The sequence below is a fragment of the Saccopteryx leptura genome, chromosome 1 (assembly GCF_036850995.1).
Source record: "Saccopteryx leptura isolate mSacLep1 chromosome 1, mSacLep1_pri_phased_curated, whole genome shotgun sequence".
In the NCBI taxonomy this organism is placed as follows: Eukaryota; Metazoa; Chordata; class Mammalia; order Chiroptera; family Emballonuridae; genus Saccopteryx; species Saccopteryx leptura.
This window is the reverse complement of record NC_089503.1, coordinates 319,467,451-319,485,208: the sequence shown is the minus strand read 5'-3', so window position 1 is coordinate 319,485,208 and position 17,758 is coordinate 319,467,451. Positions and strand designations below refer to the sequence as shown.

The 17,758-nt window shown below is 52.0% G+C and overlaps 1 protein-coding gene across 1 annotated transcript in view; it reads left to right on the top strand.

The window, feature by feature from the left end:
* The window catches only part of TTLL8 (tubulin tyrosine ligase like 8), a 30,815-nt gene extending 13,057 nt beyond the window's left edge, over positions 1–17,758 (top strand). Inside the window, exons 9-14 of the mRNA XM_066360279.1 lie at positions 3,584–3,732; positions 6,403–6,643; positions 8,082–8,517; positions 9,014–9,509; positions 16,689–16,823; positions 17,565–17,758. Of these exons, the coding sequence (XP_066216376.1) occupies positions 3,584–3,732; positions 6,403–6,643; positions 8,082–8,517; positions 9,014–9,509; positions 16,689–16,823; positions 17,565–17,758 (1,651 nt within the window). The remainder of the gene's footprint in view (positions 1–3,583; positions 3,733–6,402; positions 6,644–8,081; positions 8,518–9,013; positions 9,510–16,688; positions 16,824–17,564) is intronic.

The window sequence follows — 17,758 nt, the reverse complement described above, 5'->3', positions numbered from 1 at the left end:
TGGTCCAGGTACCCCTGCAGGCTGAGCCCCTGTCAGCCAAGGGGACAAGTCAAGAAGCTTGGAGCCATTGTTTTGCAGGGCCTGCCCGAAGCCCACATGTACCACCTGGGGTCGTTTCTGGTCCTCCTAACCTTCTTTTGGATAAAAAATATTTTTTTTTTTTTTTTTTTTTTTTTTTTACGGTGACAGGAGTGCATTCCTGCCCCTTCCCAGTCAGAACCCCTCAGAGGACACACCTGCTATGATCCTACCTTCTCACAATGACGGGATCCAGGCCAGTCATTGAACTTACATTCACAGGGTTGTGTCAGCTGCCCGCTCGCTGTGCGTTCCACCCAGGTCACCACGGGTGGGAAGCTTGCCCTTTCCCATGGCTATGTAGGGTCTGATGTGTCCTCACGTCTCAGCGATGTTTCTGATGAAGCCTGGCTCTCTGATTTTTCTGTCCTGGAGGGGTGTTGAGAGGCCTGCTGCAGGGACCCGTGCTTCTCACAGGTCACGGAGACTAGCTCGATAGCTTCTTCTGGAGGCCCCACTGGTTTTTCTCACACTTTTGTTTTTTGCGTTTGATTATCTCTAAAGAATTTTAGTGTGAGGTAAGAGACGGGGCCAAGGTGCTTCTTTATGGATAGCTATCTACTGTGAGTGAAGAATGAGAAGTTGCTGTGGTTAATGTTTGATGCAGGGGTGACTGCGGTGTGTGCACACTCACTGGGCACATTCATTTAAAAACGTCACAGTTGTCAAGCTGGTTGCTCAGGTCCTCATCCTGACCAGCCACTTTATTAGCTGGTCCTCTGAGATGTGGAGAGAGAGGTGTGAAGACATCTGAACTATGTCTGAAGTTTTGGGTCTGTTTTAGTTCCGTGGCTTTCTATATTTGGATGCAGGATTATTTTGTCTTCCTTTGAATGGACCCTTTTATCATTACAAAATTTCCCCTCTCTCCCTGGCCAGTTGGCTCAGTGGTAGAGCATTGCCCAGCATGTCGAAGTCCCAGGTTTGATTCCTGGTCAGGGCACAAAGGAGAAGTGACCATCTGCTTCTCCACCCCTCCTCACCCTTCTTGCTCTCTTTCTCTCTCACTCTCTCTTTCCCACTCGCAGCCATGGTTCGAATAAACGAGTTGGCCTTGGGCCCTGAGGATGGTTCCATGGTCTGCCTCAGACATTATCTTGGTTGCTGAGCAACAGAGCAGCAGCCCCAGATGAGGAGAACATGGCTCCACACTGGTTTTGCTGGTTGATCCCGGTTGGGGTGCATGCAGGGAGGAGTCTGTCTCTCTGCCTCCCTCTCACTTGATAAAAAAAAAAATTCCCCTCTCAGTCAATACTGGTGGCCTTAAATTCTTTGTGGGGTGGTGGCATAGCTATACCAGCTTTTGGTTGGTGTTGGCAAGATCGATGTGTCCTTTTCAGGCTTTTGCTTTGCTTCCGCTGGTGGCTTTGTGTTTTGAAGCAGATCTTGTACAAAGAGCATGTGGCTAGGTCTTGCCTTTGCCCCGTCTGTTTCTGGCAGTGGCTGCGCCCTTTTACCTTCCCACCAACAGTGCATGGTGGAGGGGTGCTCCAGGTTCTCTACGTCCTCGTCAACACTTGGGTTTCGGTAGCAGCTATCCTGTAGGGCACTAGGTGAGAGCTCACTGTGGTTCTGATGTGCGTGATGCTGGGCATCTTTTCATGGGCTTGTTGGCCATTCATATATCTTTGGAGAAGTGTTTATTCAAGTCCTTGCCCGTTTTTGGATCAGATGGTTTTCTGTTGCTGTTGAGTTTTAGGGACCTCTGTTTATTCTGGATACTCATCCCCTGTCAGATGCACTATTTGCTGATATTTCCTCTAATTTTGCAGGTTGCCTTTGTACTCACTTGATGCTGTCTTCTGAGACACAAATCTAAAAGTTTCTCTTGAAGCCCAACTTATTTTTTTGTTGTTGTTGCCTGTGCTTTGGTGTCATATCCAAGAATTCATTGTGAAATTCAACATCTGAAGCTTATGCCTTACGTTTTTTTTTTTATTTCTCAGAGTTTTATAGTTTTATAAGTATGTGTGTATACATATATGTATGTTTAAAACTTGTAGGGTTATAAGTCTTAAAGTGTTTGGTCTTGTGTTTAGGTCTTTGGTCCATTTTGAGTTAATTTTTGAATATGGCATGAGATAAGGGTCCTTTTTTATTCTTTTTAATGTGGATATCCAATTTTCCCAATGGTACTTGTTTTGAAAAGATTTTTCCTTCTCGTTGAAATGGTCGTGGCACCATTGTCAAAGCACATTTGACTATATATGTGAAGGTTTATTTTTGGACTTTCCATTCTAATTCTGTTGGTCTACATGTTTTTATTTATTTAAGTGAGAAGAGGGAAGATAGTGAGACAGACTCCTGCATGCACCCTGACCAGGTTCCACCCGGCAACCCTGTGTGGGGCCAATGCTCAGACCAACTGAACTATCCTCAGTGCCCCGGGGCCAACACTTGAATCAACTGAGCCACTGGCTGTGGGAGGGGAAGAGAGAGAGGAGGGGGAGAGGGAGGTAAAGAGAAGCAGATGGTCAGTTCTGTGTGCCCTGACTGGGAATCAAACCTGGAACATCCATATGCCGGGCGAACACTCTATCCACTGAGCCACCGGCCAGGGCCTATGTGTCTGCCTTTATATCAATACCATTCTGCTTTGATTAGCTTTGTAGTAAGTTTTGAAAATGGGAAGTACAAGTCCTTCAACTTTTTTCTTCTTTTTCAAGATTGTTCAAGCTACTTGGGGCTCCCTTGACAGTCCATATGAATTTCAGGATAGGTTTTTCTATTTCTGCAAAAACATCATTGGGATTTTGATACGTATTGCATTGAATTTTATATATTGTTTTGGCTACTATTGCCTTTTTAACAATCCCCCAGGTCCTAGGTGGACGTGCCTGTTCTCTGGTGCTTACGGAGGTGTCTAAGCCGTTACCATGGATGGCTGCATCACCTCTGCTGCATCCATCCACGGTGGGGCCAATGTGCATGGGGTGGGGTGGGGGGCGGGGTTCCCTGTGCCAGGATTTTATCATGTACTCCTGAGCTCTAAAGGCCACTCAGAGTTCTACCATCTTCCCCCCTTTATTCCCGTATACTGTGATGGCTTCTTGGGCTGGCCTATTGTCACCATCACTGTGCAGCCACCACCCTGACCAATGGACAGTCAAGCCCACAAGATATTAAGCTGGTATCCAGCCCACATTATCTTCAGGACACAGGTCAGCTTTCCCATCAGCAGGTCCCCATAGATGAGACACCATCCTGGGCACCACCTACTGCTGGACTCATAGGCCTCCATGGGCCACACTGATTTGGGGTCCCACACAAGAACCCCACCTTTGTCTCCTTGCAGTCTTTACTTGGCCCAGGCATGGTACTCCTGGGGTGTATGTGCAGTTGAGGTCCACATGCAGGGTCCCCAGTTTTCACACACCCAACCAGGAACAGCCTTGCAATGTCGTGTTCCAGGTGCCCTCGGCACACAGAAGTTCTAGACCTGCTACCAGGGGACCCCAGGCGCTGCCCTCAGAACCTCACAAGCTTCCTGCATTTTGCTTTGTAGTGGTGACGCTTTCATCTCTGATTCAAGAAATCACTTTTCACAGTGCCAAGCTCTGCTAAATAAAATATCGTCTGTGAACCCTCAGACTGAGATCGACGGGCTTCAAAACATCTGGATTGTGAAGCCCGCAGCCAAGTCCCGGGGCCGAGGTGGGTCCCAAGGCTGCACAGCGCATCCTGGGCTGGGGCCTGCGGGACTGTCTGTGGGAGCAGTCTGTAGAGGCAGCCTGCTGGGAATGTGGAGTGGGCTGGATACCAGGTCTGTGGAGGCTCAGTTCTCTCAGGTAAATGGCAACCCTAGTCCCAGGAACAGGCATCTCAATAGGACTGGTCTTCCTGGCTTTTGTTCTGAGCTCTGCTAGTTAACTAGGATGTTCCCATCATATTCCCGAGTCAAACAAGTCTACAGTTTTCTTTTTCATATTGATCTTGACAATAGGCTTATGCTAGCTGCTGAATGAGAGGAGGACCACCGTCCTTGGCAGCAGGTGGGGTCCCCAGTTCTTTGGTATATTACAAAACCTATTTTGAGCCCCAAGCATGCTCAGAGGCACTGAAAAACTTGTAAACTCTGTTCATGGTGACCGGTGTGCGTGTTTCCTACCTCATCTTCTTGCGTCACAGCCATCACCATATCCTCTTTTTTACTCCTAAGGGTGAACATGGTGGGTGTTTTTTTGTTTGTTTTTCTTTTAAACAAAATTTCATATGATTGTCTAATCTTATTTATGCTTCCAAAAAACCAATGTTTGGTTGCATTTTTTTCAATGTTCCTATGAAGGACTTTTCCACCTTTGGCTCTGACTTAAATGGCAAGCTTATTTATTTCCAAGCTTCCTTGTACAAAAAAATCTTAAAGGCTATGAAATTTCCTCTAAATATGGCCTTAGCTTCATCCTCTTTTTTTTTTTTTTTTTTTTTTACAGAGGCAGAGATAGACAGGGACAGACAGACAGGAACGGAGAGAGATGAGAAGCATCAATCATCAGTTTCTCGTTGCGCATTGTGACTTCTTAGTTGTTCATTGATTGTTCTCTCACATGTGCCTTGACCGTGGGCCTTCAGCAGACTGAGTAACCCCCTGCTGGAGCCAGCGACCTTGGGTCCAAGCTGGTGAGCTCTTTGCTCAAGCCAGATGAGCCCGCGCTCAAGCTGGCGACCTCAGGGTCTCGAACCTGGGTCCTTCCGCATCCCAGTCCAACGCTCTATTCACTGCGCCACCACCTGGTCAGGCATCCTCTTGTTTGTTATATGATGTTCTCATTTTCCTGAGACTCTAAAGTCTACTTTTCTTTTCATTTGTATTTTGCCCCTTGAGTTATTTTTTCATTGTCATTGTTTTAAATTCAGTGGCTGGGTTGCTCAGTAGTTAAATGGTGTCCCTGTGCACCAAGTTCATGGGTTTGATGCCCATTCAGGGCATGTATGAGAAGCAATCAATAAGTACACAACTAAATAGAACAACTAAGTGGAACAATAAATTGATGTTTTTCTCTCTCTCTCCCCTCCCCTTCCTCTCTCTACCTCTCTCTCAAATCAATGGAAAAAATATTTTTAAATTCACAAGTGGTTAATTTTTAGGTTATTTAAAAATATATTAATTTGATGTTACTACTTTCAATCCTAAACATCATCTGTCCTGAAATGTTCCCTCTCCTGGGCTTCTACCTGCTCTCCTCCAAGTGCTGCCCACCCAGCTGGGTCAGTGCTACTCCTGGGTCTGTCCTGAGCCCACTCCTCTGGACGGCAGTGCTGTTTGTTGGTGGCTCCCTCCTCCCATCCACTAGGCCAGACTTTCTCCCACTGCAGACACATGCATCCCACTGACCCACCTGTTCAACACTCAATGCATTGCTTTCTACCTGGTCTCTGGCTGTGCCCCCCTCATGCCCCTCCCTACTCTTGGCTCAGGAAAACTTCCGTGGTTTGTTGCTTTGTTTTCAGGACTGCAAGCCTTTTATTTCAGGACTGCAAGGTCTCACCTTCATGTAACTGGAGAACCTGGTCTTGTATTGTTGTGAAGAAAGCTCACCTTCTGTCTTGTGCTGTCATGTCTTCAAGTGTCTGCAGAGGGTGCTCCCCTCCACCCTCATATCAGTCATGTTGGGCCAGATTGTGCCAAGTAACCAGCAGTCCCCAAACCTCAATGGGCCCTCAACTAGGCCATGAACATCTCTTACCAAGTTCATCTTTTCTTATGCTTGCTGTCCATGCAGGTTGGCATGGGAGGATGGTGTGTGGGCACGGCTCTGCCCATCAAAGTCCCCCCACTATCTTGTGATGTGTTCCCCCATAGTCCCTTTAGGCTTCAGGGAAAGAGAGGGTTGCAGGGTCTCTAGGTGATATTAAATGCTGCAGTCCAGAGAGGTGAACATCGCTTCTGCTCCGACGCCATGGGTCACTACTAGTCATGTGGCCTAACTTTGGGGGCAAGCTTGAGAAATTGTAAACCCTCCTGCAGAGTGAAAGACCAGTTGTGGGTGAACACTAGTGTACCCTAGTCCCGCCATCCCCTGGCCCACCCCCATTCATCCAGTCACCCTCTTGGGCGTGAGGCCTCACTCGACCCTCACCGTTGGCAGAACACCCCATTGTACCTGCCTGCTTGTTTCCCAGGACAGGCCATGCTTCCTTCAGTCACACCCACTGCTCACAGGCTGCTTTCTGAAAGTGTCTCTGTCCCCATCTCTGTCCCTCCCCATCTTCACGTCCTCTCTGGGGCTGCACTGGCTATGCCTGGGCCAGAAGTCAAAGCCTTCCATGCCCTCCCCACCCCATGCTGCCGAGGTGGCCTCAGGGCTGAGTGGTGGCTTCTTACAGACATCGTGTGCATGAACCGCGTGGAGGAGATCCTGGAGCTGGTGGCTGCAGACCACCTCTCTGCCAAGGACAAGTGGGTGGTGCAGAAGTACATCGAGACCCCACTGCTCATCTATGACACCAAGTTTGATATCAGGCAGTGGTTTCTGGTCACCGACTGGAACCCCCTGACTATCTGGTTCTACAAGGAGAGCTACCTGCGGTTTTCCACACAGCGTTTCTCTCTGGACGACCTGGATGGGTCAGTGGGCATCATCTTGGCACTATGGGCATGGGCAGGGTGCCCAGGCAATGTCTGCTGTTGCCCATCACCATGTGAGGCATAGAGGTGTGACCAAGGTCTAGGGACATTAAATGAATTCCCTCCCCAAGGGATGCACGCAGGCCCGCTGCCCCTCAAAGCCAGTCCTCTGCACTCTCATAAAGTATGAAACTTCAGAAACTCCCAGAAGCACCTCTCTCCTTGTCCCTAAGCCCTGAGTCTAGTCTTCATATGGGGCCCCTGCCCTCACCCCAGGCTGAAAGGGGTGTCCCTGAAATCATTTCTGAACAGGTATGGCCCAGCTGGATGGGCAGTGTGAGCACTGTGGGTCCACCACCCCAACACAATGGGTTTGGTGTCTAAGACTCTTCTATGTGCCTATATCTTGTTGCTTTTTTCCTTTGGTGTCCTACATAAGTAGTTGCAGGCGTGGGTGTCAGCACCTAGAACCTGATAGAAATTCCCAGATACACATAAATGAAAATGACCTCGAGAGGATTCGTAGTGTTTTATAATCTATCAGTAGCTGTTATTCTGTTTCCTGTTTAGAATGTGCCCGAGTCTAAATAAGTTAACTCAGGGGTCCCCCAATTTTTTACACAGGGAGCCAGTTCACTGTCCCTCAGACCTTTGGAGGGTCAGACTATAAAAAAAACTATGAACAAATCCCTATGCACACTGCACATATCTTATTTTAAAGTAAAAAAACAAAACGGGAACAAATACAATATTTAAAATAAAGAACAAGTAAATTTAAATCAACAAACTGACCAGTATTTCAATGGGAACTATAGGCCTGCTTTTGGCTAATGAGATGGTCAATGTCCGGTTCCGTATTTGTCACTGCTAGCCGTAACAAGTGATATGACATGCTTCCGGAGTCGTGACGCGTGAGTCTGGCATCACCGGAGGTAGTACTGTATGTGAGTGACGCAGCGCTTTGCGGTGCCGCCACATACAGTACTCTGGGAGCACAGGATGCATCACTCACTGACCACCAATGAAAGAGGTGCCCCTTCCAGAAGTGCGGCAGGGCCAGATAAATGGCCTCAGGTGGCCGCATGCGGCCCGCGGGCCATAGTTTGAGGACCCCTGAGTTAACTGAAGAGTTTAGTTAGTGAGTCTTTATCATCAGACCAGCTCTTCAAGGACTCATCTCTATTTTGCTATGTACAGTGGGGAAACCAAGGCTCAAGGAGGTTGTTACTTGCTGGAGGCCCCTGGTTGGTGGCCTGGGCTGGTGGGCAGTCCATGTGGCCTACCACGCAGGATGGGGAGCTGTTGGAACCCCTCCTGCATTGGCCTTGTGCCTGTGGCAGGGCCTGGGGTGGAGTTGGGTTGTGGGCTTGGGTCTGGGCCTGGGGCAGGAAATGGCCCTGGGGTGGCTGCTCTGACCATGCATGGCCTTGCCTCACAGGGCCATCCACCTTTGTAACAACTCCATTCAGAAGCACCTTGAGAATGACAAAGGCCGCAGCTCCCTGCTGCCGCACCACAACATGTGGACCAGCACCCGGTTCCAGGAGTACCTGCAGAAGCGTGGCTGCGGGTCCCTGTGGGGCAGCGTAATATACCCTTCCATGAAGCGGATGATCACCAACACCTTGAAGATGGCCCAGGACCATGTGGAGCAGCGCAAGAACAGCTTCGAGCTCTACGGCGCCGACTTCGTCCTGGGGTGTGATTTCAAGCCGTGGCTGATAGAGATCAACTCCAGCCCCACCATGCATGCGTCCACGCCAGTCACGGCCCAGCTGTGTGCGCAGGTACAGGAGGACACACTCAAGGTGGTCGTGGACCGTAAGGTCGACCGCAACTGCGACATCGGCAACTTTGAGCTGCTGTGGAGACAGGTGAGGGGCAGGCGGGTGGAAGCACTGCTCATGCCTCTGCTGCCCGGCGCAGCCAGGGGACCGACATCCTGACATCGGGTGGGGCACTCTGAGGGCTTGCTACCTGCTTGCCACCGCACACAAGCTGAACACAGGGGTGGCTGGGCTAGTGGATGTCCATGGCCTCCAGGCCCTTCCAGGCTGTTTCTTTCTGGACCTGCATGTCCTTCCTTGTCTCCTCAGGGAACACTGTGCTCTCCTTCAAGGGTCTTCCTGTAGGCTGGGCAGCCAGGCTGGGTGGTGGCTTTGTCACTGGCCTCTGGCTCTGTGGATGGGACCCTGCACCCAGGCCTCCCTGGTGGGGGGTACCCAATGGGCAGCCCAGCCATCAAAAAGTGTGGCCAGTGCTTCTCTTTGAGGACATATACTTGACCAGAAGACCAGGAAAGTGAGGCACTGGTCTGTGGCGAGGGGCAGCCCAGCACCCTTAACCTCTCCCACCTGCCCCAACCCCCAGCCTGCTGTGGACCTGCCACCAGTCCATGGGTCTGACCTCTGTGTAGAAGGCGTCAGTGTGAGGAAAGCCAAGAAGCAAATACCACCCATTTCCAACTTAAGTTTCCCATCTACACTCATGGACATTCAGCAACTAAAAGCGAGAGGCCCTTTTGCCACGCCACATTGGGCACCCGGACCCTTGTGGACGCCTCTGCAGCAAGACCGGAAGCTGAAAGACCGAAAAATACGCGCTTGCTCCATGCTTGCACCCCTACAGAGGCCAGCCGCCGGGAGCTGTAAGGTCAAGGCTGCTCACAGAGTGTCTGGCAGAAAGATACCGTTCTCCGTTTATGATTTTCAGCACATAGACAATAAGATCCCGAAAACCTGTCTTCCTGAAGCCGAGTCAGACAAACGCTCAGATACAAATGTGGTTACTGTGCACCCACTGCCATCAGTGCTTCCGAGCGTGAAGACAGTGGAAGGCGGTCTGTTTCAGTTGCCCAGGCCATCAGGTAACCGCAGGTGCTTGTGCCTGTCCTCACCAGCCTGCTCGGGCTGCCTGCTCTGCAGCTCTGGGGCCAGGTGGGGCCTCTGCTTGGGGCAGGGAGCCTGTCTTGATGCAGGTGCTGGCTTGAGCTCCTAGCAGGGGTTGGGGTACCCTGGCTGTATCCTGGGCCCGGCCAAGTTGTCGGGAGGGTAGGGGTTCTGTGCATTAGTTTCAGTGGCCGGCCAAGCACTAGGGTCTCTTCCACAGGACAGGACCGGTGCATGATGGCCTTTGTCTCACTGTCTCATGGGGTGTAGTGCGAGTCAGGTGGGGAGGTGGGGGGTATTGAGGTCAAGATTTGAACCATCCCTGGGCTCTCGCATTTAGTTTTCTGCAGGAGCAGACCATGGGTGGCCTGGGACCTGTCCCAGGCCTGGGCTTGGAGCATGGGTAGGCAGAGCAGTCCGATACTCTGGTGCTGGCACACAGCAGTTGCCCAGAGAGTGCATGTGACAGGCACACCAGGCTAGGCCCTGGATGCTCTGCCCACTGCGCTCACCTCCGTGAACACACTGATACCCACACCTGCTATGCAGGGTCTGGTGGCTCTCGCTTTCTCTCTCTCTGACATCTTTCTCTTTGCTGGTTGTCTGTCTCACTCAAGATTGTAAGCTCCTGAGGGCAAGGTTCTTCCTGCGCCCAGCACCTGGGACTGTGCCTGCACACAGCAGGTCTCAGTGAGTATTGTAAGATAAACTCGTGTGTGACGCTCCACCCAGGGCTGCCACGTGTCCTTGGAGGACAACTAAGTGTTGCCTGCCCTCCTCACCCCACGTCCACTCTGTCACCAAGGCCTGGCAGTCCTGCCACTTAGCAACTTGCCTCTGGAAACCTGGTGGTTTCCAGATTTTTTGCTATTTTGAAAGTGCCTCCCTTTCCACATACATGGTGCAGCTTTGTTCAGACATCTTCCTGGGAGCAAAATGCCGGTCAGCCAGGTGCACACAGCATCGACCTAACTGGACGCCTCAGCTGCAGACGTGGCAGTTCTCATGACAGAAAGTGCTCCTCTCCCAGAGCTGGCAGCAGGGACACAAGGAGCCACAGGGCCACTCTCTCTCAAAGGCTGCAGGGAGGAGTCCTGCTTGTCTCCTGCAGCTTCTGGTGACCACTAGCGATCCGTGGTGTCCCTTGGCTGCTGGAGACATTGCTCTACACTCTGTGTTCATGTGTGGTTATCTCTGAGTCTAGGTCGCCCTCTTGTAAGGTCCCCATTGTTGGGTCAGGGCCACCCTCCTGCAGGTCCCCACATCTTAACTTCACTAAGTGTGTAAACACCCCATTTCTAAACAAGGCCATGTTCACAGATTTCAAGCGGCTGTGGATTTTGTGGTGGATGGGGCATACTGGGTGCTCTGAGGGATACCATGTGGACCACAGTGGCATGAGTGAGTGGCCTGTGGCTCACTATCATAGACACTGGGCATCCACAGCCACCCGACGTTTGCCTCGGGAAAGCGTGGCAAGGTGCTTATTGGCGTTTTTCTACTTCCCTGTAAAATGGCCAGTTTCCCCATGTGTGACGACCATTTAGGTTTTCTGTCCTGAGAAGGACAAGTCTCTTTTCCAGGTGTCCTGGCTTCACAATCTGTCTCTTGGTGTGTTGGAGGGACACCCATTCTGGAGCCACCGTCTCTCTCAGTGACCCGTGCTGCAGGCACCTCGACCACGTGCGGTTTGTGCACAACTTTGTGGTACCTTTGGATGTAAAGCCACCTTCACGATAATAAAATCAGATCGGGCAGCCTCTTCCTCTGTGGTTGGTGGCCTTTATGGCTGTGACCCCACCTGAGATCATGAAGATAACCTCCAGGGGCATCTCCTAGAAGCATCATTGTTGCGCATCTGTTTGGGTCTTGAAACGGATTGTAAGCTCCTGAGGGCAGGGTAACTTTGGTAACTCCCTGCTTGAAGAATCAATTTGGCCAAGTGCTGTGAGATGTGGGTGCCCAAGACCTCCTAATGGGAAGGCCCTCCCCACTCCTCTGGAGGTGACCACTGTCATGTGTGGTATCTCTGGGCTTCCTGGTCGGCTCTGTTGCTCTGTCATCTGCCTGGAACCAATGCTGCTTGTCTCCATCACTGTCACTCTGTAAGATGTCCTTGCACTGGTCCAGCAAGTCCCACAACCTTGTTTCTCTTTTTTGGAAATGACTTGGTCCTTCTTGACCCCCACCCCCAGCCCTTCACAATACTTCCATTCAAGTAGTATAATTGGGACAAGAGAGTCTCTAAAAATAAATAAAAATAGAAAGGTGTAGTTGGATAGGAAGTTAAATTCATGTATTGGTTTGGGGAGAACCGACTTCTTTACACTATGGAGTCACAATCTATGAACATGATCTGTCCGTCCATTTGTCTTGTTGTTTATTCAACTCCTAGAATTTTTTTTGTATTAGTCTTGTATGTTTTAACATAGATTTAGTTCATGTATGTTTTCTTTTTTATTCTATTTTAAATAGTATCAAAAATTTAATTCATTTCTACAAGATGTGGCCAGGAATAATGTGAAATTGTTTTTTAATGCAGCCGTCCAGTGAACATTTCTATCAATTCTGTTAATATGTTTCAAATTCTTTCAAGATTTTCATGGATGCAGTTGTGTCATCTGAGGATTCTTCTTCCTTGAAATTATTAGACCTTTCTCTTCTTTCGCTGGTTAGGACCTTATTTCATGCTTTTGTCATCTTGTTGGGTCTCAGGTGCATGTACTCTGAATTCATCATAATCCTTGGTTCACGACAGTCTCGTTGTTTGTCCTTGAGTGGCTCACCTTTATTTAGAGAGTTTTATTTTATTATTATTATTATTATTATTATTATTGTATTTTCTGAAGTTGGAAATGAAGAGGCAGTCAGACAGACTCCCCCATGCACCCGACTGGGATCCACCTGGCATGCCCACCAGGGGTGATGCTCTGCCCATCTGGGGCGCCGCTCTGTTGCAACCAGAGCCATTCTAGTGCCTGAGGCAGAGGCCATAGAGCCATCCTCAGTGCCCGGGCCAACTTTGCTCCAATGGAGCCTTGGCTGCAGGAGGGGAAGAGAGAGACAGAGAGGAAGGAGAGTGGGAGGGGTGGAGAAGCAGATGGGTGCTTCTCCTGTGTGCCCTGGCCGGAAATCGAACACGGGACTCCTGCATGCCAGGCCGACGTTCTACCACTGAGCCATCCGGCCAGGGTATTCAGAGAGTTTTAATCATGCAATTAGAACCACACACGGTGACCTGCATCCATCCCTGACCCCTATCTCCCTGTACCACTCCCTGAAGTAACCATTATCCTTAATCCCATGTTTGTCAGCCCCTTGCTTTTATTTATTCATTTTTTTAGTGAGAGAGAGAGGGATTTGGGCAGGGAGTTGCCAAAGTTACCAAAGTCTAAATTTAAGGAAGTCATACTTCTACCTGTTGCACCCAGATGACATGATGACCTAAAGGCTTGTAAACTTGATGTCCCTGACTCCAAGTCTTGCCAGTGTCGTTGTGCAGTTTAAATGGAGGTCTTTAAACCCCAATAGACATTTTCATGACCAGAGCTTATGCCATCGGTGATTTTTAGGATTACACACACACGTCTGTGCCGTTCACCCCTGCACGTGTCTCAGACCATCAACGAGGGATCACTTGAGTCCTGCTGGGGACATGCTCTTGAGAGTCTCCCTTGGTGAGGGGGGCAGCTGGTGGCACACTCGGATTAGTTTTCGGTCTACAAATGTCTTTTTCACACTTATTTCTGGAAGGGACAGATTCTCTGAGGGGAGTCCAGGGCAAGGTCATTGCTTTCAGCACCTGAGTCACCTGCTCCTGTCGGGCTTCCCTGCTGCTCTCTATACAGGAGCTGTCTGTCTTGTTTGCCCGCAGGTCTGGGGTGCGGTTCACTTTCATTTACTCTAACTGGGGTCCTGTGAGTTCTCCAATCTGCGCAACTAGGTCATTAATCAGTTATGAGAAATCATCAGCCATTCTGCGCCTCACCTGCTCCTTCCCTCTGGGACAGACTGGATGTGCCCTTGTCTCTCCCGTATCCCTGACTGTTGCTTCCTGCATGGCCCCCAGTCCCTCTGTCTGCACAGGGACCCAGAGCACTACCCATCCCCTCTTGGAGGCTTTAATTTTAGTTAGACCAGTGTCATGTCTTTAGAGGGTCCATTGAATGAAGTTTTTGGTCACCTTTGTGTTCCTCTCCCTTGCCTGTACTTTCTCAGCAGCGCTGAGGTTTTACAGTTCGTGCGTGGTCAGTGTCTAATTACATTGTACAGTAACACCTGATGTCCTGTCATGCTTGTGCTATGGCTCTGCTGGCACACACACTCGCTTTCGTGTGAACGGCTTGTCTTCCGTACACAGTCAACTGGGGATTCTTTATTTTATTTTTATTTTTTAAATTTAATTTATTGTGTTTACATAGATTCTAGTGTCACCCTGAATGCATCCTGCCCTCCCCTGTAGTCCCCTCAACATCTCCCTTGCCCCTTCCCAACATCTCCTTCCCCCCTTCCCTTCAGGTCTATCCCATCCTATCATCCCCTTTCCCTCTGTCCTCTTATCCTTGAGGGATTCTTTGTGTTCCTTCCAAAGTGCAGGTCTTTGTCCCTCCAGGCCCGAGGAAGGCGCTCAGTGTCACTGAAATCCACACCAGACACTGTGTCCCAGCACAGGGACAAGAATCTGTCCTGCACACGTGGGCTAATCAGCTCGGACTTCTCTGGGGTTCACGGTGTTGCTCAGCATGGGGGCAGTCCTCTGACCCCTGGGCAGGGCAGTGTACCTTTCCCGGTTGCTGCTTCTTGGAGGGTGGGAGTCTCTCCCCGTCTTGGGCTGACTCTGCCCTGCACCTAGCCCCAGGCAGGGAATCCTGAGCTCCAGCCCCCAGGTGGGCAAAGCCTGGGAATAAGTTGGGGGGGGGGGTTCCTCGGGGCTTGTGTTCCTGTGTGTTCCTGCAGTGGAGACCGGGCCATTCCTTATTCCTTGCTCTTTGCCAGCATGGTGTTGCTTTAAGAAGATGTTTTTCATACATTATGCCTGGGTTTGGCAGTTTTCCCCAGAAGGTTTGTTTGGATCCCAGAGCACCAGTTCCTGCGCACACCACACCATACCCACCTGGTACCGCCCCCTCCTTGAGCCTCCTGTCTGCCCCTTTTACCCCAAGATCCAACACAGTCCCTAACGGGACCAGGGCTCGAGCTCCAGCCTTTGCTGCCTCCATCGCACACCCTGCGGGCACCGTGTGTGTGCCGCTAAGCAGGAGCCTTGACTCAAGCACATTTGCCGCTCTGAAGCCTGGGGCCAGAGCCGATCTCCTGGGCGTGGAGCTGGCCCAGCCTCAGCCCTTCCAGCCCATGGGGGCCCTGTTTAGTGCACTGAGGGACAAAGAACTGCCCCGCCGAGCTGCCACTCTGGGCCTCTGTGCCTGCTACCCCAAGACTCAACCTCCCACCTAGCATCTAACCCTGGCCCCAAGCCCCTGCCTCCCACACCTTCCTGTGCGCAGGCCCTGGGGTGTCCACAGGGAGGCCATTGCCAGGATCTGGCTCAGCGTCTTCTCCAGGCTCCAGGAAGTTGCAGGCTGCTTTGCATAAGCACCCCGTGCCCCACAGCCTCCCTCTCCACCCAGACCCACCCGAACCCCAGGGAACATGACTCAGCCAGGCCCCTGGCAGAGGGTAGCACTGGCAAGAGTGGAATCCAGACCCTGCCTGAGGCGCTGCTGGGATCTTGCTGCTGGGGCGTACCTGGGCCCTGAGGCCGGATGTCTGCGGAGCCCCCGTTTCCTCCACCTCCTCTTCCCCCACGGGGGCCTGAGCAGCCTGAGGAGGGGGCTGGGCACAGGCCCACCCCACTCTCTAAGGAGGGTTGGCCAGAGACCTGGGAGGTGTCCTGGAGCAAGGACAGCGGACAGGGTCAGAGGATGAGCAAGAGGCCTGTGGAAGGCTGCCCAAGGCCTCGGCTTCTAAGGGCCCAGATCCCATCTGCCTACAGGCCAAACCTGCCCCGGGTATATGAAGAACAATGTGGAAGTCCTTGTGAAGCAGCAGCTTCCATCTATTCACTAGGCATGGGGCTGGGGTAGGGTGGCTCGCCTTTCAAAGCCTCTGCTGGGCTTCCCATTGCATTACCAATGGCCACAGCACTCTTACCCAACAAGGGCCAGCACACAGCCGATTCTACGCAGCACACCTTCTGCAAGTGCCTCCCAGGTGGCCAATGGGCAAAACAGCCTTGTGCTGGTGCCAGTGGGGATGGGCCTCAGTTCCAGGGGTCTGAGCTCAGGCACACCACCACATATAGGAGCTGGGTCTTCCTGGGAGTGTCCTGCCTTTAGGAGGGCCAGGGTGGGGTCAGGGCCCCTCTGAAGGGGGCCAGAGGAAGAGCTGGAGAAAGTGGCATCAGTGGGAGAGCCCAGGGGATGGTCTGCAGGCCTCCTCTGCTCTGGCCTCCTAAACACAGGTCGAGGCACAGTCCAGGGACACTGGGTGGACACTGCTGGGCCCTGCTCCTGAGGGTGGACACCCAGGTTGGCTTTGGGGCAGGTTTACAGTGGTAATGAGGCTGTGGTGTCCAGGGAGTTTGAACTTGTTCATTGTTTCCTACAGGGAGCCCCCTGTCTGCCTCCCCACAGGTAGAGGAGCAGCAGGACCAGGGCTGCTGCTGTGCACCCAGCTGCTCCAACTGTTTGGGACCATCCACAGCATCAGGGGTGGGAGAGCAGGCAGAGGACAGGAGAACAGATGAGCAGGGTATGAGAGACCTCCCTGATCTTACTTACTGCCTTCACCCCAGAGACACAAGGCTCCAGTACCTTACCCCTTGCATTGAGTGGAGGTTGGGGTTTTCTAGCGCTGGGGAAACCAGGGTGAGGTCTGTGTGGGAGTAGGTGAGCTTGGGAGTCAGGTGAGACTATACTTCAGCAGGTCCTGGCCTTGCAGGGGATGAGGGTGACCCTGTGAGTGTGGGGGACAGGTGTCCTCTCTGGGGTCAGTGGGCCTGGCCTGGGATGGTGGGAGTGATGTTAAGGACTGAAGAATCAGAGTCTGGGGCTGGGGCTTGGCCTTGGTAGTATGATCTGGGCAGGTGGGTGTGGTGTGGGGCAGGAGGACACAGTCTGGCAGGTGTGCAATGTCTCAGGCCTCTGTCTCTCCCCAAGGGCTGCAGAGGGACCTGCCTGCACCATGTCTAGTGTGCTGCAGCCAGCTGCTGCCTGTCCAACCGTGCAAACGCTGCTGCTCCTTCTGTGCCACTGTCCTGCAGGGCACTTCATTCCTGCCTCTCGGCCGGCGGGGTGGCCCGTGGACTTCATGATGACAGGGACCCAGATGTGGATGGATGTGCCCAGGCCCGTGGCCTCCAGAGTGTGACTCATTTTTTTGGAAACTTAAACACAGATGAGGACCCTTGTATACAGAGTTATTTTAGCGAAACAGTACAATCTGAACCATGGTATTTCTTATGGAGCCCCACCCAGTCCTGGTGCCTGCATCCCACAACCCACCCCTCACCCTGCGTCAAACCCATACCCACACCTCTTCCTACCTCCCACACCTCTCACCACTCCAAGACCCAGCCAGATGAGCGTGAGTCCTTCCCAAGAGCCCACCTTGCTGGAAGCCCCCAGCGCGCAGCCGGAGATCTCAGAGAGGCAGCTGCTTATTCCCTCATTTATTTGATGAAAGGTTTGCTGCCTGGTGCAGGCTCTTTGCAGCCCCCCGCCCCCGTCACCTGCCAACCTGGTGCTGAGCGAGGGCTGACCCCTCAGAGGCCATCGCAACTGGACTTCTGGGTCCTCTGGCATCAGTGGGCAGCACAGGCTATTGAGACCCAGAGCAGGGGAGCTCCTGAGGACTCTTTGGGCTCAGGCCCAGGTGTTCCATCCCCCTAAGCCCACACAGGATGGGGGGCTGCGAGGAGAGCTCAGGGGCTGTTCTTTGTGGACATTAGGAAGGTCTGGAGCCACCAGCCCTTAAAAACAAGACAGGAGTCCTGGAGGTGAGGGGCCTAGTCCCACCATGTTTCTCCCCCACAGGCCTGTCCCTTCATGAAGTCATGTGGATAGATCTGCTGTCCACCTCCGGCCACACTTGGCACTCGGAAGCCATGTTCCAGGAGCACCTGTGTCACCTGGTGGGGTGGGCCCATCCTAGGGCAGTCATGGCGGGGGTCTTCGGGTATGAGTGGGCTCACTGGGTGTCTCAGATCATGTGGGCCGCCTTTCTCTGA